General features: G+C 38.3%; 3 protein-coding genes across 4 annotated transcripts; 1 reads left to right on the plus strand and 2 right to left on the minus strand.

Annotated features, from left to right (window-relative positions):
- Positions 1 to 4: 4 nt before the first annotated feature.
- Positions 5 to 1,192, minus strand: LOC104107039 (mitogen-activated protein kinase kinase 5; the record flags this gene model as incomplete). The annotated part of the gene is made up of 1 exon (XM_009615729.4): positions 5 to 1,192. A coding segment is annotated over exon 1 (927 nt), but the record flags the coding sequence as incomplete, so codon positions are not given.
- Positions 1,193 to 2,925: 1,733 nt separating this feature from the next.
- Positions 2,926 to 7,192, minus strand: LOC104107040 (DNA-dependent metalloprotease WSS1-like). 2 transcript variants are annotated; one of them, XM_009615731.4, is made up of 5 exons: positions 7,040 to 7,192; positions 4,951 to 5,131; positions 4,628 to 4,823; positions 3,891 to 4,301; positions 2,926 to 3,429 (listed from the first exon to the last, which is right to left on the minus strand). In XM_009615731.4, exons 2-5 carry the CDS (start codon positions 5,103 to 5,105, stop codon positions 3,148 to 3,150), a joined length of 1,044 nt encoding a protein of 347 aa, XP_009614026.2. In that variant the 5' UTR covers positions 5,106 to 5,131; positions 7,040 to 7,192; the 3' UTR covers positions 2,926 to 3,147. The 2 variants fall into 2 exon arrangements, with proteins under 2 accessions (XP_009614026.2, XP_033514759.2); XM_033658868.2 differs by lacking the exon at positions 7,040 to 7,192 and adding an exon at positions 6,183 to 6,778.
- Positions 7,193 to 13,329: 6,137 nt separating this feature from the next.
- LOC104107041 ((R)-mandelonitrile lyase-like) lies at positions 13,330 to 15,792 on the plus strand. Its single transcript, XM_009615732.4, has 3 exons — positions 13,330 to 13,698; positions 13,805 to 15,320; positions 15,405 to 15,792. The coding sequence occupies exons 1-3, from the start codon at positions 13,599 to 13,601 to the stop codon at positions 15,442 to 15,444; spliced, it is 1,656 nt and encodes a 551-aa protein (XP_009614027.1). The 5' UTR covers positions 13,330 to 13,598; the 3' UTR covers positions 15,445 to 15,792.
- Positions 15,793 to 17,475: the final 1,683 nt, after the last annotated feature.

Here is a 17,475-nt window from a genome sequence, read left to right on the forward strand (position 1 = left end):
TGAACTCTCTAGAAGCAGTTGCCGGAGCCTCCGGCGGCTGTGACATACAAATGGCGCACATAAGACTAGCCCAATCACCTAACCTCCCAACAGAAAACGGAAACCTTCCCAAATAAAACTCCAATATGCTCACACCAAGACTCCATATATCTCCAGCATACCCATCGTACTGTCCATGATTCAGATCTGTGTTGATTCTCTCTGGACTCATATAGGCAATTGTCCCAACTGACGAATTACAAGGATCCATAGTTTGTGCCAGCACTCTCGACACCCCAAAGTCAGCAATTTTCACCTCGCGCCTGGAGCTGATTAGCAAATTCGAGGGCTTGATATCTCTGTGCACAATCTTACGCCTGTGGAGGTAATAGAGACCCGAGAGGACTTGTCGGGTTAGATCCGAAAGAGCTGATTCTTTAGGGATGTGGATCCCTTCAAGAGAGCCTTTATCCATGAATTCAAGGAGGACTTGGATTTCACCGTTGTGATCGAACATATCGTGACATCTAACGACGTTAGGGTTGTCGACGTCACGGAGAATCTCGATCTCACGGCACATCTGAAGGCGAACGGAGTCCTCGTGGTTACCGTAGATGACTTTGAGAGCGTAGAGTCTTCCGGTGGGGCGATGTAGGACTTTGTAAACCGTACCGCCAGCGCCGCTGCCGATGCGATTGATGCGCTCGAGTTCGGAGAAGTTTAAGGGGGTGGGGAGTGGGGAGGAAGAGGTGGAGGAGGAGGAAGAAGGGGCGGAGGTGGGAGGGAGTGGGAGGGGTACGGCGAGAGCTGGGTCACGTTGGGGAAGGGGGAGAGTTAAATCGGTACGACGACGGGGACGGTTGCGTGAAGGAGGAGGGGGCATGGGTGATGCGGCGGAGGAGGTGGTGGTGGTGGCGGCGGCGGCTGGAGGGGGTGGTTGAAGAGGTCGCATGATTGATTGATTGATTTTGGAGGAAAAAAAGAGAAATGGGACAAAGCTATTCGATTGTCTTTTTTCTTTTGCTTCTAAATAAAAATGAGAAAATTAGAGAGAGGTAAAGGAAATGAGAGGAAATGGGGAATGAAGGGACTTTTAAGGTTCTAATCTGGAAATAGATGAAGGAAATCGAGAGAGGAAAATGCAGCCATCCATAGAAAAATAGAGAGAGAAATTTCTTGGTAAGAGAGGAAGAGAAAAAGGAGGAAAAGAAAAAGAGAAGAAGGTGTTTATGTATTGGGTGCCTGAGAGTAGGGGGTGGGGCAGGTAATTAGGGTCACGGTAAATGCTAAAAAAATAGTTTTAAATGTGATTTATTTCTGATTTCACCGTGATGATACAATTCTTCATTTGTTTCCTTTTTCTTTTTAATCATCTTCATACATAACTACCTATTTGGTCGAGCTTTTCCGAGCCAATTTTTTTTTAATGTTGAAGTGTTTGGACAAGATTTTAGAGAAAAAAAAATATTTTTGAGTAGAAGTAGAAAAAAGTAGTTTCTCTTCAAAAATACTTTTTTGAAAAATATTTTTGAGAAAAATACACTTAAAATTTTTTTTTAAAAGTTTGGTCAAACACTAATTGTTGCTACTCAGAAGTGTTTTTTAAATAAATTAGTCAAACACAAACTGCTTCTCAACAAAATTACTTAGAAAATTTCTTAGATATGTTAATTAGATACTTGTAAATTCAAAAGAACTACCATCACCTGAGGAAAAAAAAATTCCAGGGGTGAATGTATTGATTTATATGAACACGGATATCGAAAATTGGAAACTTAGAAAATTTCTTGACCTGGAAATCGATATCCCAAAATGAAATAGTAGTAGCTCCCCTAAGCAAACGTCCGTCTCTATTGACCTGTAAATGACTCTTTCTTTCCGTTCATTTTCATATCGAATAGTCGTTTAGAATTCAAATTGAATTAGTCATCTCTTTCTTTAAACAGAATGACAGCCTTGGGTTTAACTTCGTTTGAACACAAAGCCAACAACACTCCACTAAGATTTTGCTATCCCTTAATCTAGACTTCTTAAATTTTGACACATTCAACTAAATTTACACTTGATAGAAATTATCTTGTTGCATATACTATAGTTGAAAGGTTAAATGCTTTTAAAGCAGTGGCGGACCCAAGTGGAATAATATTGTATATATGTATAAATTAGGATTAAAACTGTGTAAATTTTACATAAATATTTTATTTGAACTCACTTGACAACTACTATTTTACGACTAAATTTGTATACTTCTAAGATTGAACCCGCTCGCACAAAATCCAGGGTCCGCCACTGTTTTATAGTGGTAAGTCATTTAAAAAGATTACTTAATAAACTATGTAGAATGAATAATAACTACTCCTATATCATATTTGCTAGTTCAAGCACGCGAATCATTCCTGAATCTCGTTGCTGCATAAAGAAACAAAACTGAAAATATGACAGTGAAAAGTTCCTCTACAGACAATAAATCTATAATGGCATCAGCTTATCATCACAAAGATATCGACTGATTGCTCCTTCGTTTAAATATAAGTAGTGCAGGTGATGTATACTTATCACAAGTTTCAACTAGAATTCTTTACCAATTTCATTTGGCAATTAACGTCAACGATTTTGAATGAAGGGATCCTCAAACTCCATAGATACAAGCAAAAGATGTCGGTGGGTTAACAAATTGAGATACGATAACTAGGTTTGGAGAAAGCGTATAACGTTGGTATCTCAAAATAATCAAGATATGGTACATTGCATTTGCCAATGCATATATGGAAAAGTGCTAGCGTCAACACGGTAACATGTTGCGATCACACAAAAAGCTATTCTTTAAGCACCTTTCCTTTATATGTAATCATTTTAAAAAGTACTCCAACGCCTAATACAATTAAAGTGGTAACTTTCGCAAATTTGATAATTCGTGACAAATGACTTTCTAATTTGCATATCAAATTATTATTCTACTCATGCAATTGAGTGAAAAGTTGAAACTGAAAACATATCAAGTTCTGATACCAACTACTTTAATAGTTTAATTACTATTTTTCTCTAACACAGGCACACAGCTCATTATAGGCCTTAAATGACTACCAACAACTCAACATCATATTAACAAATTCACAGATGTTTTCTCGAGCATAATAGGCAATAAGGAGGGTGAATACGGCCACTTAATTACACCATATACACATTTGCAATTAATTTAATAAATAACGTCTGACCTGTACTAAAGTCCGCCTGTAATTTAAAATTCTTCGCTTCTCGTGTTTTAGGTGCCAATATGAGGACCAGTGGTTGAAACAGGTGAACCATAAGAGTATCTCCACAAGCTAAGCACCGGTCAATCTCGTGGCTATTATGCAGCGTGCAAAACTTACAAGACCAGACTTTTGCTGCATTTGCGTCATTTCCTCTATCCTTCGGGATTCCACAAGCTCCACATAGAAGCGCTAGCGGCTGAAATGGTGAAATGAATATTATCAGACGGGCGACTCTAAAGCCACTAGGTATATGCGGATGACAAATCCCATCATCTTGAGATGTCTGAAAATGATCTAGAATCTTGATAGGTGACATCTAATTGGCAGTGGCGGAGCCACCTTATAGGAAGGGGGGTCAAATGACACCCCTTCGCGGGAAAAATATATATATATATATGTATGTATATTTACTATGTATTGGCTCCCCTTAATCTCCTAGTATGTTTACTTTTATATATTTTGATATCCCTTAACAAAAATTCTGGCTCCGCCACTACTGATTGGGCAAATAATTTTGTTTTTCAAGGGACAGTGCCATGTAGTTAGATCAAAAAAGGTTGAAGTGAGCTGCGTTTCGAAGAGGACTTATACAACTCCTATGTGGTACGGGAATATCATAGGAAATAAAAAGAGCAAGGACAAAGCAAAAGACATTACCTGATTCAATAAAGTACATGCACAACATTCCCACATTATCTGAGGATCGGTTCCTAGAACTGAAATATGATCAGACTTTGGTCCTACTGAAGTTTTAGAGCTTTCAGAGGGTCCCTTGCTCTCTACCATTTTGGAGCCGCACCACAGATCATCGTGTAACCTCCTTTCTGCAGCCATAGCGGCAGCCTGAATTGGGGTGAGTGCAGCCTTGATGCTACTATCACCCCCCAGACGCTTAGGCCCCGATGGCAAAAGTGCTCCAACTCGTGATCTGTTTTCTGCAGCAGCCAGTGCTTTCTGCCGCAATGATGACAATGGAGGTTGTCGAGAAAACCCACCCAATCGCTTTCCGGGGAGATCAAATCCTTGTCCAGTACCTGTAATTCCTTTAGCCATAAGCTCTTCACATTCCTGAAAAAGGAAACAAGAAGAGTTTAAATTGGCAATAGAAAGAAGGAAAGTTTAGCCATAATGTGCAAGTGCTTAAAAATGCAAAATGTTAAAAACAATTGTCAAGTACAGTGTGTGAGGCGGGTGAATCCCCAGCACGACTCAGTTATTGTGTCTCTAAGGAGGAACTAGTATTGCCGGAGGAAAACAATACTATCAGGGGGAGCAAGGCAAACAGGCCTTATTCAGGCTAATAGTTAGAGATGCAAGTTGTAAGAACACGGAGAAACAAAAAGAATGAAAATGGCCCAAACTAGGTAAAAAAGTATCTCATGCACGTACACAACCTTCCTGATTTCGTCCAATAGGTTATAAAAATCAGCATTATGCGGGCCATATTCATTGTGGCAGAGTTCATGAAGCATGGTGTCAAGAATTTGAGTATAAGGGAAGAAGTCCAACTCATTGTTTGGTCGCCGCAATCTAAGCTTAACCTCTGCACCTCCTCCTATGTTGAGTCCTAAAAGTGATGGATTGGCAGGACTGCGAAATTAGATTAGCTGATTAGCTCATGAACAACAATAAGAGATAACAATATAAAGAAGGAAAGTTCACTAAAGTTAAGACTCATAGGGAGACAAAAAGGCTGAAAGGAAAGAACGGTCAGTACCAAAATTCAGAGAGCACCTTGACTTTCCATTTCCGTTTGCGCATTATAGGTTGCACTTGCTTCGCTACCTTTTCAAGAATTTCTCTTGCCTCATCATCACGTACCTTCTTCAAAGGTTTGACTTCCCAGACTTTGTTTAGATCATTAAGATCCATGTGGCTGGTGGAAAACCACAACCAAGCTGACAATGAAGAGGAACTGGTTACTTCCAAATGAAGTCAAAATGATCAGATGTCAATAAAAGGTCATGCAAATATACAGAATTCAAATAGAGTAGCAACAGGTTAGCAGTAAAAGTCTGCTCACACAATAGAAGTTCTGTCCACAGGTGCATTTTTTGGGTAAACTATCAGGTACCTTAATCCACAGATAAATTATAGATGTATTACACTGGATAGTTTAGCAAATCTGTACTTATTATCGAATGTTTAGATCATGATATTAGATCTTCTGTAGTACATAGTCTAAAATATGGGATTGAACTGCTTGGCATGCCACCCAGGGAACTCCTTCCTTTTGCCAACTTTTTACTTGATCTTCTTTAGAAGTACCTCGAGGCTTCTCTTTCACTCAGGGCATACGAGACCATGGTGTGAGACTTCCTTACTACAGAGTCGTGTTTTGCAACTCGAGGAGGGACATCAATTTGAACATATTAACAATTACATTAATCCAACATGACTGATGGACATGCATCGTACAGAGGGAGCATGGAAATAAAATATGTAGACATCTCAAGACGAATAAACCAAAAACATATCCATTTACCAGATAGGAAAGAGAAAAAAGGAAAGATAACTAGGCTAGAAACTGAATTAACTCTTCTTCTTTTTTTTAATGATAGAAACTGAATTAACTCTGATGTGCTAGTAGATAGATTTTCATGCCCTTCTTCTAGCATTTAACTAATAAATTTGCTAGGTATCTGATGTCCTAGGTGTTCTGGCAACTCATGTCTCTTCCTTTGTAATTGCAACCTTTGATTAGGGGAAGGAAGCCGGAAGCATATCAAATATGTGTCCTTCGACACATAACTAATAAACTAATCATTAGAGAGAAAGCTGGCCAGCTCACAAGCGCATTGAGATTAGGGACAACAAGACTCACTTTCAAAATCCCCAAAATAATTTTTAAGTCAAGTTTAGCCACAATATGTCAAAAAACATTTTATTGACATATTGTGTGATATGTAACATTAGATAGACCTCGAGGAAAAGTTTAATCTATTTTACCTGGATGCAAGTATGGCTTAACATATATTCACAGGGAACAATCTCTATCTCCTTAAAATGCCGATGCAGAAAGGGGAGAAACACAACACATCCAATGCATGTTACAGCTGGAGAATATAGCAATATAAACAAGTCACAACACACAACAACAGACAACTCTAATCCCTCCATTACACCATACATAATCTTCCATCCTGATGCGTCAAGTATAAGGGGCTAAAGTTCTTAGACAACAATTTCTGACTTTTTCTGGAAATGATGGCAATAGTATCTTGAAAACGTCTCCGTATACTCTTTTCTTTTCTTTCCCTAGTGTTCTGTGATCCATGCTCATATTACTTCGAGCACATATTAAACTTCAAGACAATTCCTTTGTTTAATCTATTTTGTATTATGAGCAGATTAAAGTGACATGCTTCACTATTATCGCAGTTTCTCTTCCCAACATTGCATGAGCACTGTGTGTTCCCTTTTACTATATGGAAGAATTGACTTATCTAATCATAATTTCAAAAGTGTCGATCCATAGACTAGACCATCTCCTAAAGTTACTACATAATGGAAGCCGCTACCTTACATAGAATATCGCCTATACTCAACAGCATAGATGACACCTTCTGATGAGAAGATTCAGAGCTTATAATAGAAGTAAATTTGCAATCATTGATTAAAATATATATATATATATATATATATATATATATATATATATATCAAATAGAAACCAAATGTTAAAAATAAACTTTTTTCTACTTTCTTGTGTGAGATCGTGCAGAATAACACGCCAAATTAAGGTAAAACAAATATGAAGCGACAAAATAGAAGTGAAGTTGAAAGGCGCAAGGTTTAAGACTTACCTGAGTCGCCGCTTAGTCGGAACTGGGAATGTGGGGAAACTTATGGACTTTTTGGACGCTATTTCTGGACTCCCTATTGAAATTAGCTCCAGTTCTGAGTGTTTCTTCGGGAAGAAGACACCCGTAGTATCTCATCCAAATATATGGGCCGGGCTGGGTACTCTACCTTTCCTTTAGACTCGCAAACAAAGTCCAGCCCATCTACTTCCGCTCCACTTGTATTTGCAATCTTGGCTTTTCTCTCTTTTATGATTGAGAAGCTTAAGTGATGTAATGAACCAAAATTTAGATTATAAGTATTTGCACTAAGGGGTCATTCGGTAGGATCAAGGATGTATTTAAGGCTGTCGAACGGGACGGGACGAGACGGGACGGGACGGGACGACATTTAGCCGAGACGGTGGCAAGACGGGCCTAAACGGGATGAAACGGTAGGCCCATCCCATCCCGCTAACAAACGGGATAGGACAGGACGGGACGGGACGGTTCGCGGGCCTTAAGTGGGCCTTTTTTAAATAAAAAAATTAATTATTTAAGTATTAAGTTTGGCAACGGCTAATTTTTTTACAATGACTAAGTTTTTAAAGTTTGTAACGGCTAGTTTTTTGACTTTTTTAATAAACTTAAAACTTAATAAATTATAAAGAAACTAAGTAAAGAATTATAAAATATTAAAAAAAAGACTTGTAATGAAATATTTTAGTAATTGTAATAGAGTTGTAATTTATTTAATATAATTTCAAGCCATTAAGTAACTAAGTAAGAGTAAGACAATTCATAAAAAAAATTCAAGGCTCAGAACTTTTTATTTTATTAATAGAACTTTCAAATTTTATAAATAAATATAATTCTTTTGAAAAGCACATAATCTACGCAACCACCTTGTAGGAAGGGTTCTGTTTAAACTAGACCTTTTAGTAACCAATTACAAATCATCATACTAATATTTGTAAGCTCATATATAGCTTCGTTGTAACTTATCCATAATTTCTCTCGGATATTGTTCTGGAATTGGCAATGTTAATTGATGTTCCATGAGTTCCATGACGTCATCACTCCCATTACTAAGTATCTCATTGTATTCTTCTTCTTCCCTAGTGGTTATTTTTTCAAAACCAAGATTTCTTCTTTCTGAATTAATCCAATCTCTGAATAATACGGAAATCTCTAGGTTGACCTCCGCTAATGAATGTCTATGATCTCCGAAATAAATATTATAACATGCGGGGGGTGGACAAATGAAGTTTCATCAACATGAGTCATTTCATCTATGTGTTTTCTAATTCTATGAGAAGATTAGGATTAGGACTTGAAATTTATTTTGATTGTGAGAAAATTTGCCCAAATACTTAAAACTTATTTTGATTGTGAGAAAATTGAGAGAATAATATAGATAGAATGTAAGAGATTTGAGAGAGAATGGTTGATTTTTGTGGGAAAAAATAAAGAAGGATAGGGATATTTATAGTTAAAATAGAGCCAAAGTGTAATTTAATAAACTTAGGGGTTAATTTAAAAGTTTGGGTGGTAGGGGGTATTTTTGGGGGGTGGGGGTCCAAATATGATCGTTTATAGCCGTTGGCCAACGGCTCTATTTTAAAAAAAAAATATTAAATAACATGCGGGACAAACGGGACAGGCGGGATGAAATAGTCATCCTGTCTCATCCCATGTACCGTTTAATATGGGATAAACGAGACGGGATGGGACCGGGACGGGACGGGACGACCCGTCCCGTTGGACAGCCTTAGATATATTAGATAAAATAATGCATGCATTACCTTTGTGTATTAATAGTACTTTGTTTGATACACTTTTTGAACCTATGCATTAGTTATGCAAACATAAGTTATACATCCTATTTGGTATTATCCTATGCATAACTAATGCATAAGAAACCATAGTATTAACGATGCAATTGGTTTTAATGCATGCGTTAACTTAGTTAAAGATAAAATTATCCTTCAAAATTTATGCTTGATTATAATATGGTATTATATTAATGCAAGTTTGAAATAATCCAATAAACTGAGAAATAAAATTATATCCCTGGTAAATAAATAGATATTTAGCTTATTTTCTTTTTTATAAATAAATATTCAGTTCTATACTACAATATAAGTAGACAAATCAAATAATTTTTTAAACCTTTTTCATATAAAAATATTCATCAATATATATTTCTTTTAAAAAGATAAAGTGATGGACTAGTTATGAGGGTATTTTTGTAAACAAATAATTCTTTTAGAAATTGTGCAATGCTGTAATACATCAAACCAAATAATGGATAAGAAATATGCCAGCATAACTAATGTCAGCATAACTAATATAAGTATAATTAATACCAACATTACTAATACACTCTATTCAACATTATTCTTATACACTCTAACAAACGACCCCTAAGTAAGATTTACCAGTTGAATTATTTACTTGGCCTTTTGGTCAAGTTCTTGGAAGTAATATGTTTTGCTAGTATATTGCAACTGTAACGACCCGCCCGATCGTTTTGAGAAAATTAGTCCCGAACCCATATTTATTGCTTCCTCTATTTTATTTTATGGTTACGTAACTTGCCGGGAGGTTTGGTTTTTGGTTTTGGAATGAAATGGGACACATAGTCCCTAAAATGGAAGTTTAAGTCGTAGAAATTGATCGTAGTTCGAATTATATGAAGACGACCTCGGATTGGAGTTTTGATGGTTTTAATAATTCTGTATGGTGATTTTGGTCTTAGGAGCGCGTTCGGATGTTGATTTGGACTCCGTAGGTCATTTCGGCGTTAAGGCGAAAGTTTGAAAATTGAAAGATTTTGGAAGGTATGACCGGGAGTGAACTTTTTTGATATCACGATCGGATTTCGATTCCAAAAGTTGGAGTAGGTCCATAATGTCAATTGTGACTTGTGTGTAAAATTTGAGGTCAATCGGACTTTATTTGATAGGTTTCAGCATCGGATGTAGAAGTTAGAAGTTCTAAAGTTTATTAGGCTTGAATCGATGTGCAATTCGTGTTTTTAGCGTTGGTTGATGTGATTTAAAGGTTCGACTAAGTCCGTATGATATTTTAGGACTTGTTGGTATATTCGGACAAGGTCCCGGGGGCCCCGAGTGTGATTCAGATTTGAATCCGGAACAAAATTGGACTTGGTGCATTGCTGAAGCTTGGCAGTGTCTGGTGCAATCGCACCTGCGCACATTTGGTCGCAAGTACAACATCGCAGAAGCAGCCCTCGAATCGCAAAAGTGATTTGTAGCCTGTCCAGCTAGGACCGCAGATGCGGTTAAAGTTCCGCAGAAGCAGACTCACACATGTGACTGGGGGAGTGCAGAAGCGGAAAGGCCAGGAAGGCCTGGTGATCGTAGAAGCGGAGACCTTCCGTAGAAGCGGAAGCGCATATGCGGTTGTCCCTTCGCACAGGCGCAAGCGCAGGTGCGCTTAGGGTGCTGCAAAAGCGAGTTTTCATGGACTTAGTGATGGCCGCACCTGCGATGAAAATTCAGCAGGTGCAGAGCCGCAGATGCGGCTAAGGCCTCGCAAAAGCGGAAGTGCTGGGCAGAAGGTTTGAAATCGAGGGTTTGTCATTTTCTTCATATTTTGAGATATAGAGCTCAGATTGAGGCGAAATTTTGAGAGATTTTCAGAGAAAACATTTGGGTAAGGATTCTTGAATCATTTTTGATTAATTTTCGCTAATCTATTATTAATTTCTTTATTTAATTAAGGATTTAGGTTGAGAAATTTGGGGAAAAGGTGAAAAAATTCTTAGGCCGAATTTTGAGGTTTTGATCGAGATTTTTGTATCGGATTTGAGTAATTTTGGTATGGGTGAACTCGATATCGAATGTGTGTTTGTATTTTATAACTTTTACCCGATTCCGAGATGTGGGCGCAGGTCGACCTTTTGGGGCGATTTTCTAATTCCTTGTTAAAGTCATAATTTTATTATTTAGATTAGTATTTTATAGTTAAATTTATAGTACGTAATTGCTTTTGGCTAGATTTAGGTCGTTCGGAGTCGAAAACCGATGGAAAGGTATTCTTATTGATTGATTGAGCGAGATTTGAGGTAAGTGACTTGTCTAAACTTGTGTGGGAGAAACTCCCATGAGGTTTGGTATTATTATGATATTTGCAATACGTGAACGCCATGTACGCGAGGTGACAAGTGCGTACTCGGGTTAAATATTAAAAATCTGATTCTTGCTAAGTAATTTTCTTCTTAATTCCTTAACTGAGTTACTCTAGCATGTGTAGTCATCATGTTTAGCATAATGTTGCACGTCTACGTGTCTTATCTCTTATTTGCAATTTGTGCAACATGCTTAGTTGGATTTCCTGCCTCCTTGATCTTGTATTCAGTCTTTAACTGTAGGATTCTTTGTTGTAGATTCGTTGTTCCATTGGTTATGAGTTGTGTATTTACTTTTGGGACTACGAGGCGATACCTTGGAAGCGCCCCTGTTGCATATTTACTTTTGAGACTACGAGGCGATACCTCGGGAGCGCCCCGTGTTGTATATTTACTTTTGGGACTACGAGGCAGTACATTGGGAGCGTCCCTGTTGCATATTTATTTTTGGGACTACGAGGCGGTACCTCGGGAGCGCCCCTGTTGTGCATTTACTTTTGGGACTACGAGGCGGAACCTCGGGAGCGCCCCTGTTGTTTACCTCTATTTGCTGTGTTGTTATCTTTATGAAATTTCTTATTGTTCACTTCTCAGTCATTTCATTACATTATTATATCTTCTGCCTTGTTACCTATTATCCCTAGTAGGGTCCTGATCTGACCTCGTCACTACTCTACTGAAGTTAGGCTTGACACTTATTGGGTACCATTGTGGTATACTCATACTACGCTTCTGTGCATGTTTTTGTGCAGATCCAGGTGCATCTTACCAGCCCTGATATTAGTGCGATGTGTTGCTGCTTGGAGACTTCAAGGTACACCTGCCCGCGACCGCAAGCCTCGGAGTCCCCTTCTATTCCGTTCTTCTCTTATTTCTTTATATTTTGATAGACAGTGATGTATAGGATTATCTGGTACTGTACTTAAAACTTGTGACTTATATCTCACTAGGTTTTGAGATTTTATGTATCGAGTTTTGGTAGATTCCTTTTATGAAATTGTTGGGATGTTCAAGTTTTAATCTCTTATTTAATATTTCCGCGTATTGTTTAGGCTTACCTAATCTTAGAGACTAAGTGTCGTCACGATATCCCACATAGGAAAATTGGGGTCGTGACAGCAACAAACAATGTTAATTCTTCTCATATAATCAAGATTAATTACTATGTAGGTGTCTGAATAAGAACATTTTTTAAGGAACTAAATATGTGTTTGGATATGCATTTCATTATAAAAATTATAGGGAAATTGAAGATTTATATTTATGCAAAAATTGAAGTTGTATGAACAAACCCAATATTTCGTCATTTCACTTGAAATTCAGAATTCCATGGTTAGAATAATATTTGTATCTAGTGGTGACAAAATAGATTAAAAAAAAATAGTTAACCATCCATATTATCCACTAAAAAATAGGTTGAATAATGAACTTTTTTAAACAACAACAATAACATGCCCAGTATTATCCCACACCGCGGGGTTTGGGGAGGGTAGTGTGTACGCAAACCTTACCCCTACCTTGTGAGGATAGAGAGGTTCAAAAAATGATCATATTCAAGAAACTATGGATAATATGGATATATGTATCATCCGCCGGTTAACCAATTTCTTATTTGTATTAAATATAGATTAGATCGGATATTTTATTCGTTTTTACATTATTCATTTTGATCCGTCCATATCCGACTCGACCTATCCTTTTGCACCCCTATTTGTGTCTAATATTTACAAGTACTAAAACGTTGATTCATTGGCAAATGAGTCCTAATAGTGAACCTTGAATTCACACAAGTTCTCATGCAATGCTTAGGAGGACTGGTGGAGCTGAAAGATCTCTATAGAAGGAAAAAGGAGAGTGTGAATCCATGAATGACATTTTAGTATGTAACATCAGTGAAGTGATATGAAAATTATGGGAGGTTAGAGCCAACAAAAACTCAGGTATTTCATGTCAAGTATATATACCTTGGTGGGAGATAATAAATGTCTGGTAGAAAATTGAAATACACACAAATTAATACTATTATAAAAGTATGGAAAAAAGCAAAAATTAATAAAAGGAGATGTTAAACATGAATGTAAGTAACACGATGATCAGAAAAATAGTGGAGCAATAAGTATAAGATGAAAAGGTGTGCCATTTTTTGCATACTCTTCTACTCTAACTGCTTTAAGATATCCAAAGGCAAACAGAAGGTGGGTATTGGCGCAAAAGAATAGTATAACTGCCAACGCTCTTCCCCTGTTGACATATGTAATTCAACTATATTTCCCACCAAAAAGACACTGCTCTTCTCTCTACTACCATTCCTCCTCCCCTCTCTCAGCCAATTTCAGAAACCAACCACTCCCCTCCTTCGTCTCTTCTAGAACCTATCTTCTATCCCTCCGGCGACCCAAAACAACTTTCATTTTCTGATTAGTGAAAATGGCAAAATCTTGTACTCTTTACTGGTCATATTTCGTCTTTTTCACCATCATGACACTAATTTCGCTGCCCACAACACATTCTGATTCTTCTGACGAGAGTATGTCTCGATCTTTTTCAACATTTCTATTTGATTACTGATTCTCGCTTAAAATTTTGACGATTTCTTGTGAAAATTTGTTCTTTTTTTTTTTTTTGGTTTATAGGTCCAAATTACATGCGGTTTGTGTTTAATGCAACGGAGTTCCCATCGGAAGACTACTATGATTACATCGTGGTGGGAGGTGGCACCGCCGGCTGTCCACTGGCGGCTACACTGTCAGAGAAGTACAAAGTTTTACTTCTTGAAAGAGGCGGTGTTCCATATGGAAAGCCTAATTTGATGACCCAAGAAGGGTTTCTCACAGTACTCACTGACGTTGATGATTTTGAGTCCCCTGCTCAAACCTTCACCTCTGAAGACGGAGTTCCAAATGCCAGAGGTCGCATTCTTGGAGGTAGTAGTGCAATTAATGCTGGTTTTTACAGTAGAGCTGATCAAGATTTTTATGTTAGGTCAGGGATTAAGTGGGATTTACATGTTGTTAATCAATCTTATGAATGGGTTGAGAGGTCTATTGTGTTTAGGCCTGAACTCAAGAATTGGCAGTCAGCTGTGAGGGATGGCTTAGTCGAAGCTGGTATTGATCCCTTTAATGGGTTTAGTTTGGATCATGTTCTTGGTACCAAGATTGGTGGCTCCACTTTTGATAGCTCTGGCCGTAGACATAGTGCTGCTGATATACTTAACTATGCAAATCCTTCGAATATTCAGGTAGCTGTGTATGCTAGTGTAGAGAGGGTTCTTCTAGCTCAGTCAGCACCTTATTCTCCCTCTAAGATGGCTGCGATTGGCGTGATTTTTCGCGATCAAGCTGGGCGATATCACCATGCTATGGTGAGGGGAAAGGGTGAGGTTTTACTGTCAGCAGGTGCTCTTGGTAGCCCACAGTTGCTTCTCTTGAGTGGTGTTGGTCCTAGGCCTTATCTCTCCACATGGGGTATTCCTGTTGCTCACCATTTACCTTATGTGGGGCAGTTTTTGTTTGATAATCCAAGAAATGGTATCTCAATTGTGCCGCCGATGCCGCTGGAGCATTCTTTGATTCAGGTTGTGGGGATTACTGATGCAGGGGCTTATTTGGAGGCTGCCTCTAATGTCATTCCATTTGCTTCCCCTGCCAACTCTGTTTTCATCAGGAGTTCGCCTTCTCCGGTGTATCTCACTGTTGCCACACTCATGGAGAAGATTGTTGGACCAGTTTCTTCGGGTTCACTTAGGTTGGCATCGACAGATGTTAGGGTTAACCCCATTGTTCGATTCAATTACTTCAGTAGCTCTGGAGATGTAGAGAGGTGTGTCAATGGAACCAGGAAAATTGCGGATGTTTTGAGAACCAGAACAATGGATATTTTCAAGTTTGATCAATGGTTTGGTGGTAGGGATTTTAGATATGTTGGTCCTGCTTTGCCTGTTGATGAGTCGAATGATGAGCTTATGAGGGAGTTTTGCCATCGAACAGTCAGTACCATTTGGCACTATCATGGTGGCTGTGTTGTGGGGAAGGTGGTTGATCAGAATTTGAGAGTGCTTGGCATTGATGGCCTCAGAGTTGTTGATGGTTCAGTTTTCAGTGTGTCGCCAGGGACCAACCCCCAGGCTACTCTTCTCATGCTTGGACGGTAGGTGTTTTGTTAGTCTGACTTGATAACTTGTCCTAATTTATAGTCTGCTGGAGAGTTCAATAATTTGGTTTTGTGTTGCAGGTATGTTGGCATGGTGATGCTTAGGGAGAGGTTCAGATAGTCGCAGTATGTCTGTACGAGCTGCTTAGGGAGAGGGTTCAGATAGTATTCATCATTTTCCGTGGGTTGAGCCAACTGTTAGTCCTTTTCCACCTTTTGCTGCTTTAGGGTCAATGCTTCTGTAATTGTTTTTTTTCAAGAATAACTAGTCTTGTTATAATGTTTGGTGCAAGTTGTTAATTCTTTCTTTCTGTAAAATGCATGCTAGAAGTGCTGCTCGTACATCAGAAATGATACTATCACTATGGCGTTTAGGTCGGTTTAACCAATTGAGGTAGATGGCTACCTGAAGTTTCTGTACATTGTCTGCATCTGAATGTAAAATTGACCTGTCTCTTCTTTCATTTTTCTCATTTGGACTGGAGATGTGAATGAAAATTTATGATCGTGGTTAAAAATATTGCCTGATTCTGGTAAGTAGTGTGTACTTTGTTGGGGTTTTATGACATCACTACTGCCTGTTAATCCTGAAAACTGTTTAAACCTTCTTTGTGTGACGGCACAGTGTTTCCAGCTGATCTGAACCCTTAGACAGCTGAATAAATATAAGAGCAAGAATACCCCTTGATACAAATTAGATTCGATCTATCAATGCCTTCTTAGACAGATGACTATGATATCTGTATTATATCGAGCATTATCATTCGCCCCCCCCCCCCCCCCCCCGGGTTTTGGGGGAGGAGAGGTGGTGCTAAGGCAGGAGCAGATGAAATGTTGTGGACTAAATGGGTAATTCCAATTTGGAACTTCCTTTAGCTTTAACGGGGTCAATGGTCAGTATTAAATCATAATTGTCTGATGTGTTAAGAGCACATTTAGTCTACGATCGCTGCCTCAGAATGTAGATCAATATTCGGTTTTCCGAACTATTTATGCATAACGTAATGTACGTAGCATCAAATGTCAGAGAAGGTCCTCTTAATAACTCTTCAGTAGAACTACTTTTGCATTTTTGCTTATTGTTAGACCTTGCCTTCACTCAATTATCCAAACAAGACGCCAAGGATTTGCGTGAAACAAAATTCATTACAACTTTCTTATTGGATTCTGAAAGACCTATCTTCCATGTAGATAGCTGTATGAAGCTGTTCCTTGGTAAGCAAATGACATAAACTGGCTTCGAGCGTCTGTCTTAACTGACAGAAACATCATGTGTGTGTTTGGGGAGCTCGTATTTGTAAATGTTCACTTGGAACTAGTAAAATTTAGTCTCAATACCATTGATGATACTCCTTTAGGTGGCCCAAGGTTCTGTCTTTTCATCATCTTACCGGGTAGTTGAATCTCTTTCAGGTTGTTAAGTGATAGAGAGTCTCTATTAGGTAGTAGTATTCCTTTGTTTAGCTGGAACAAATCTACAATCATTAAGGACACCACAGCCTTAGATGATGTATATAAGTTTTGCTTTCTTTTGTGTCCAGCGTACAGAAAAAAAATGTACTTCTGACGAGGCTGGAAACACAAACAATGTTAAGACAAGTTTCGCTTAGGTATTATCTGGCACTTGATAGTCATTCTTTTAAAGTGAGCTGATAAACAGGTGGTTCTTCTACCAAGTAGTTCTGCACTCTCAGCATCTCATTCCTCAGTCCTGCATTGTAAAAATCTCATTAATATTTAACAGTTGCGCTAGTGTCAATTAGAATTCTTCATGTTGTTTTCCTAGATTATAATGGATTGGAGTTTTGCCCGTGAATAAAGTTCACTGCAACTCTGCAATATGTGAATTCCATGTTCATTGAAGAGAATAGCTTTGCGATTGGTTAGGCCTTTCAGAGTATTGATTCTAAAATTACAGGTTTTATACAGCACGTTTGTTTTTAGGACCAATACTTGCTGATCTGAGCCTCACATCTTGGAGTGCTTGGCATTGATGGCCAAATTTAGTTCTTTTAGCCGAATCCTTAGTAATACAGGCGCTATTGCTGGAAGAAAGTGTGTAACCAGGTTACAGCAGTAAGATTTATGTCCCGGCATCATTTATTTAATCTAAGCATGTACTTGAATTAGAACAGCACTGCAAAGAGTATGG

This window comes from Nicotiana tomentosiformis, chromosome 3 (assembly GCF_000390325.3).
Source record: "Nicotiana tomentosiformis chromosome 3, ASM39032v3, whole genome shotgun sequence".
Lineage (NCBI taxonomy): Eukaryota > Viridiplantae > Streptophyta > Magnoliopsida > Solanales > Solanaceae > Nicotiana > Nicotiana tomentosiformis.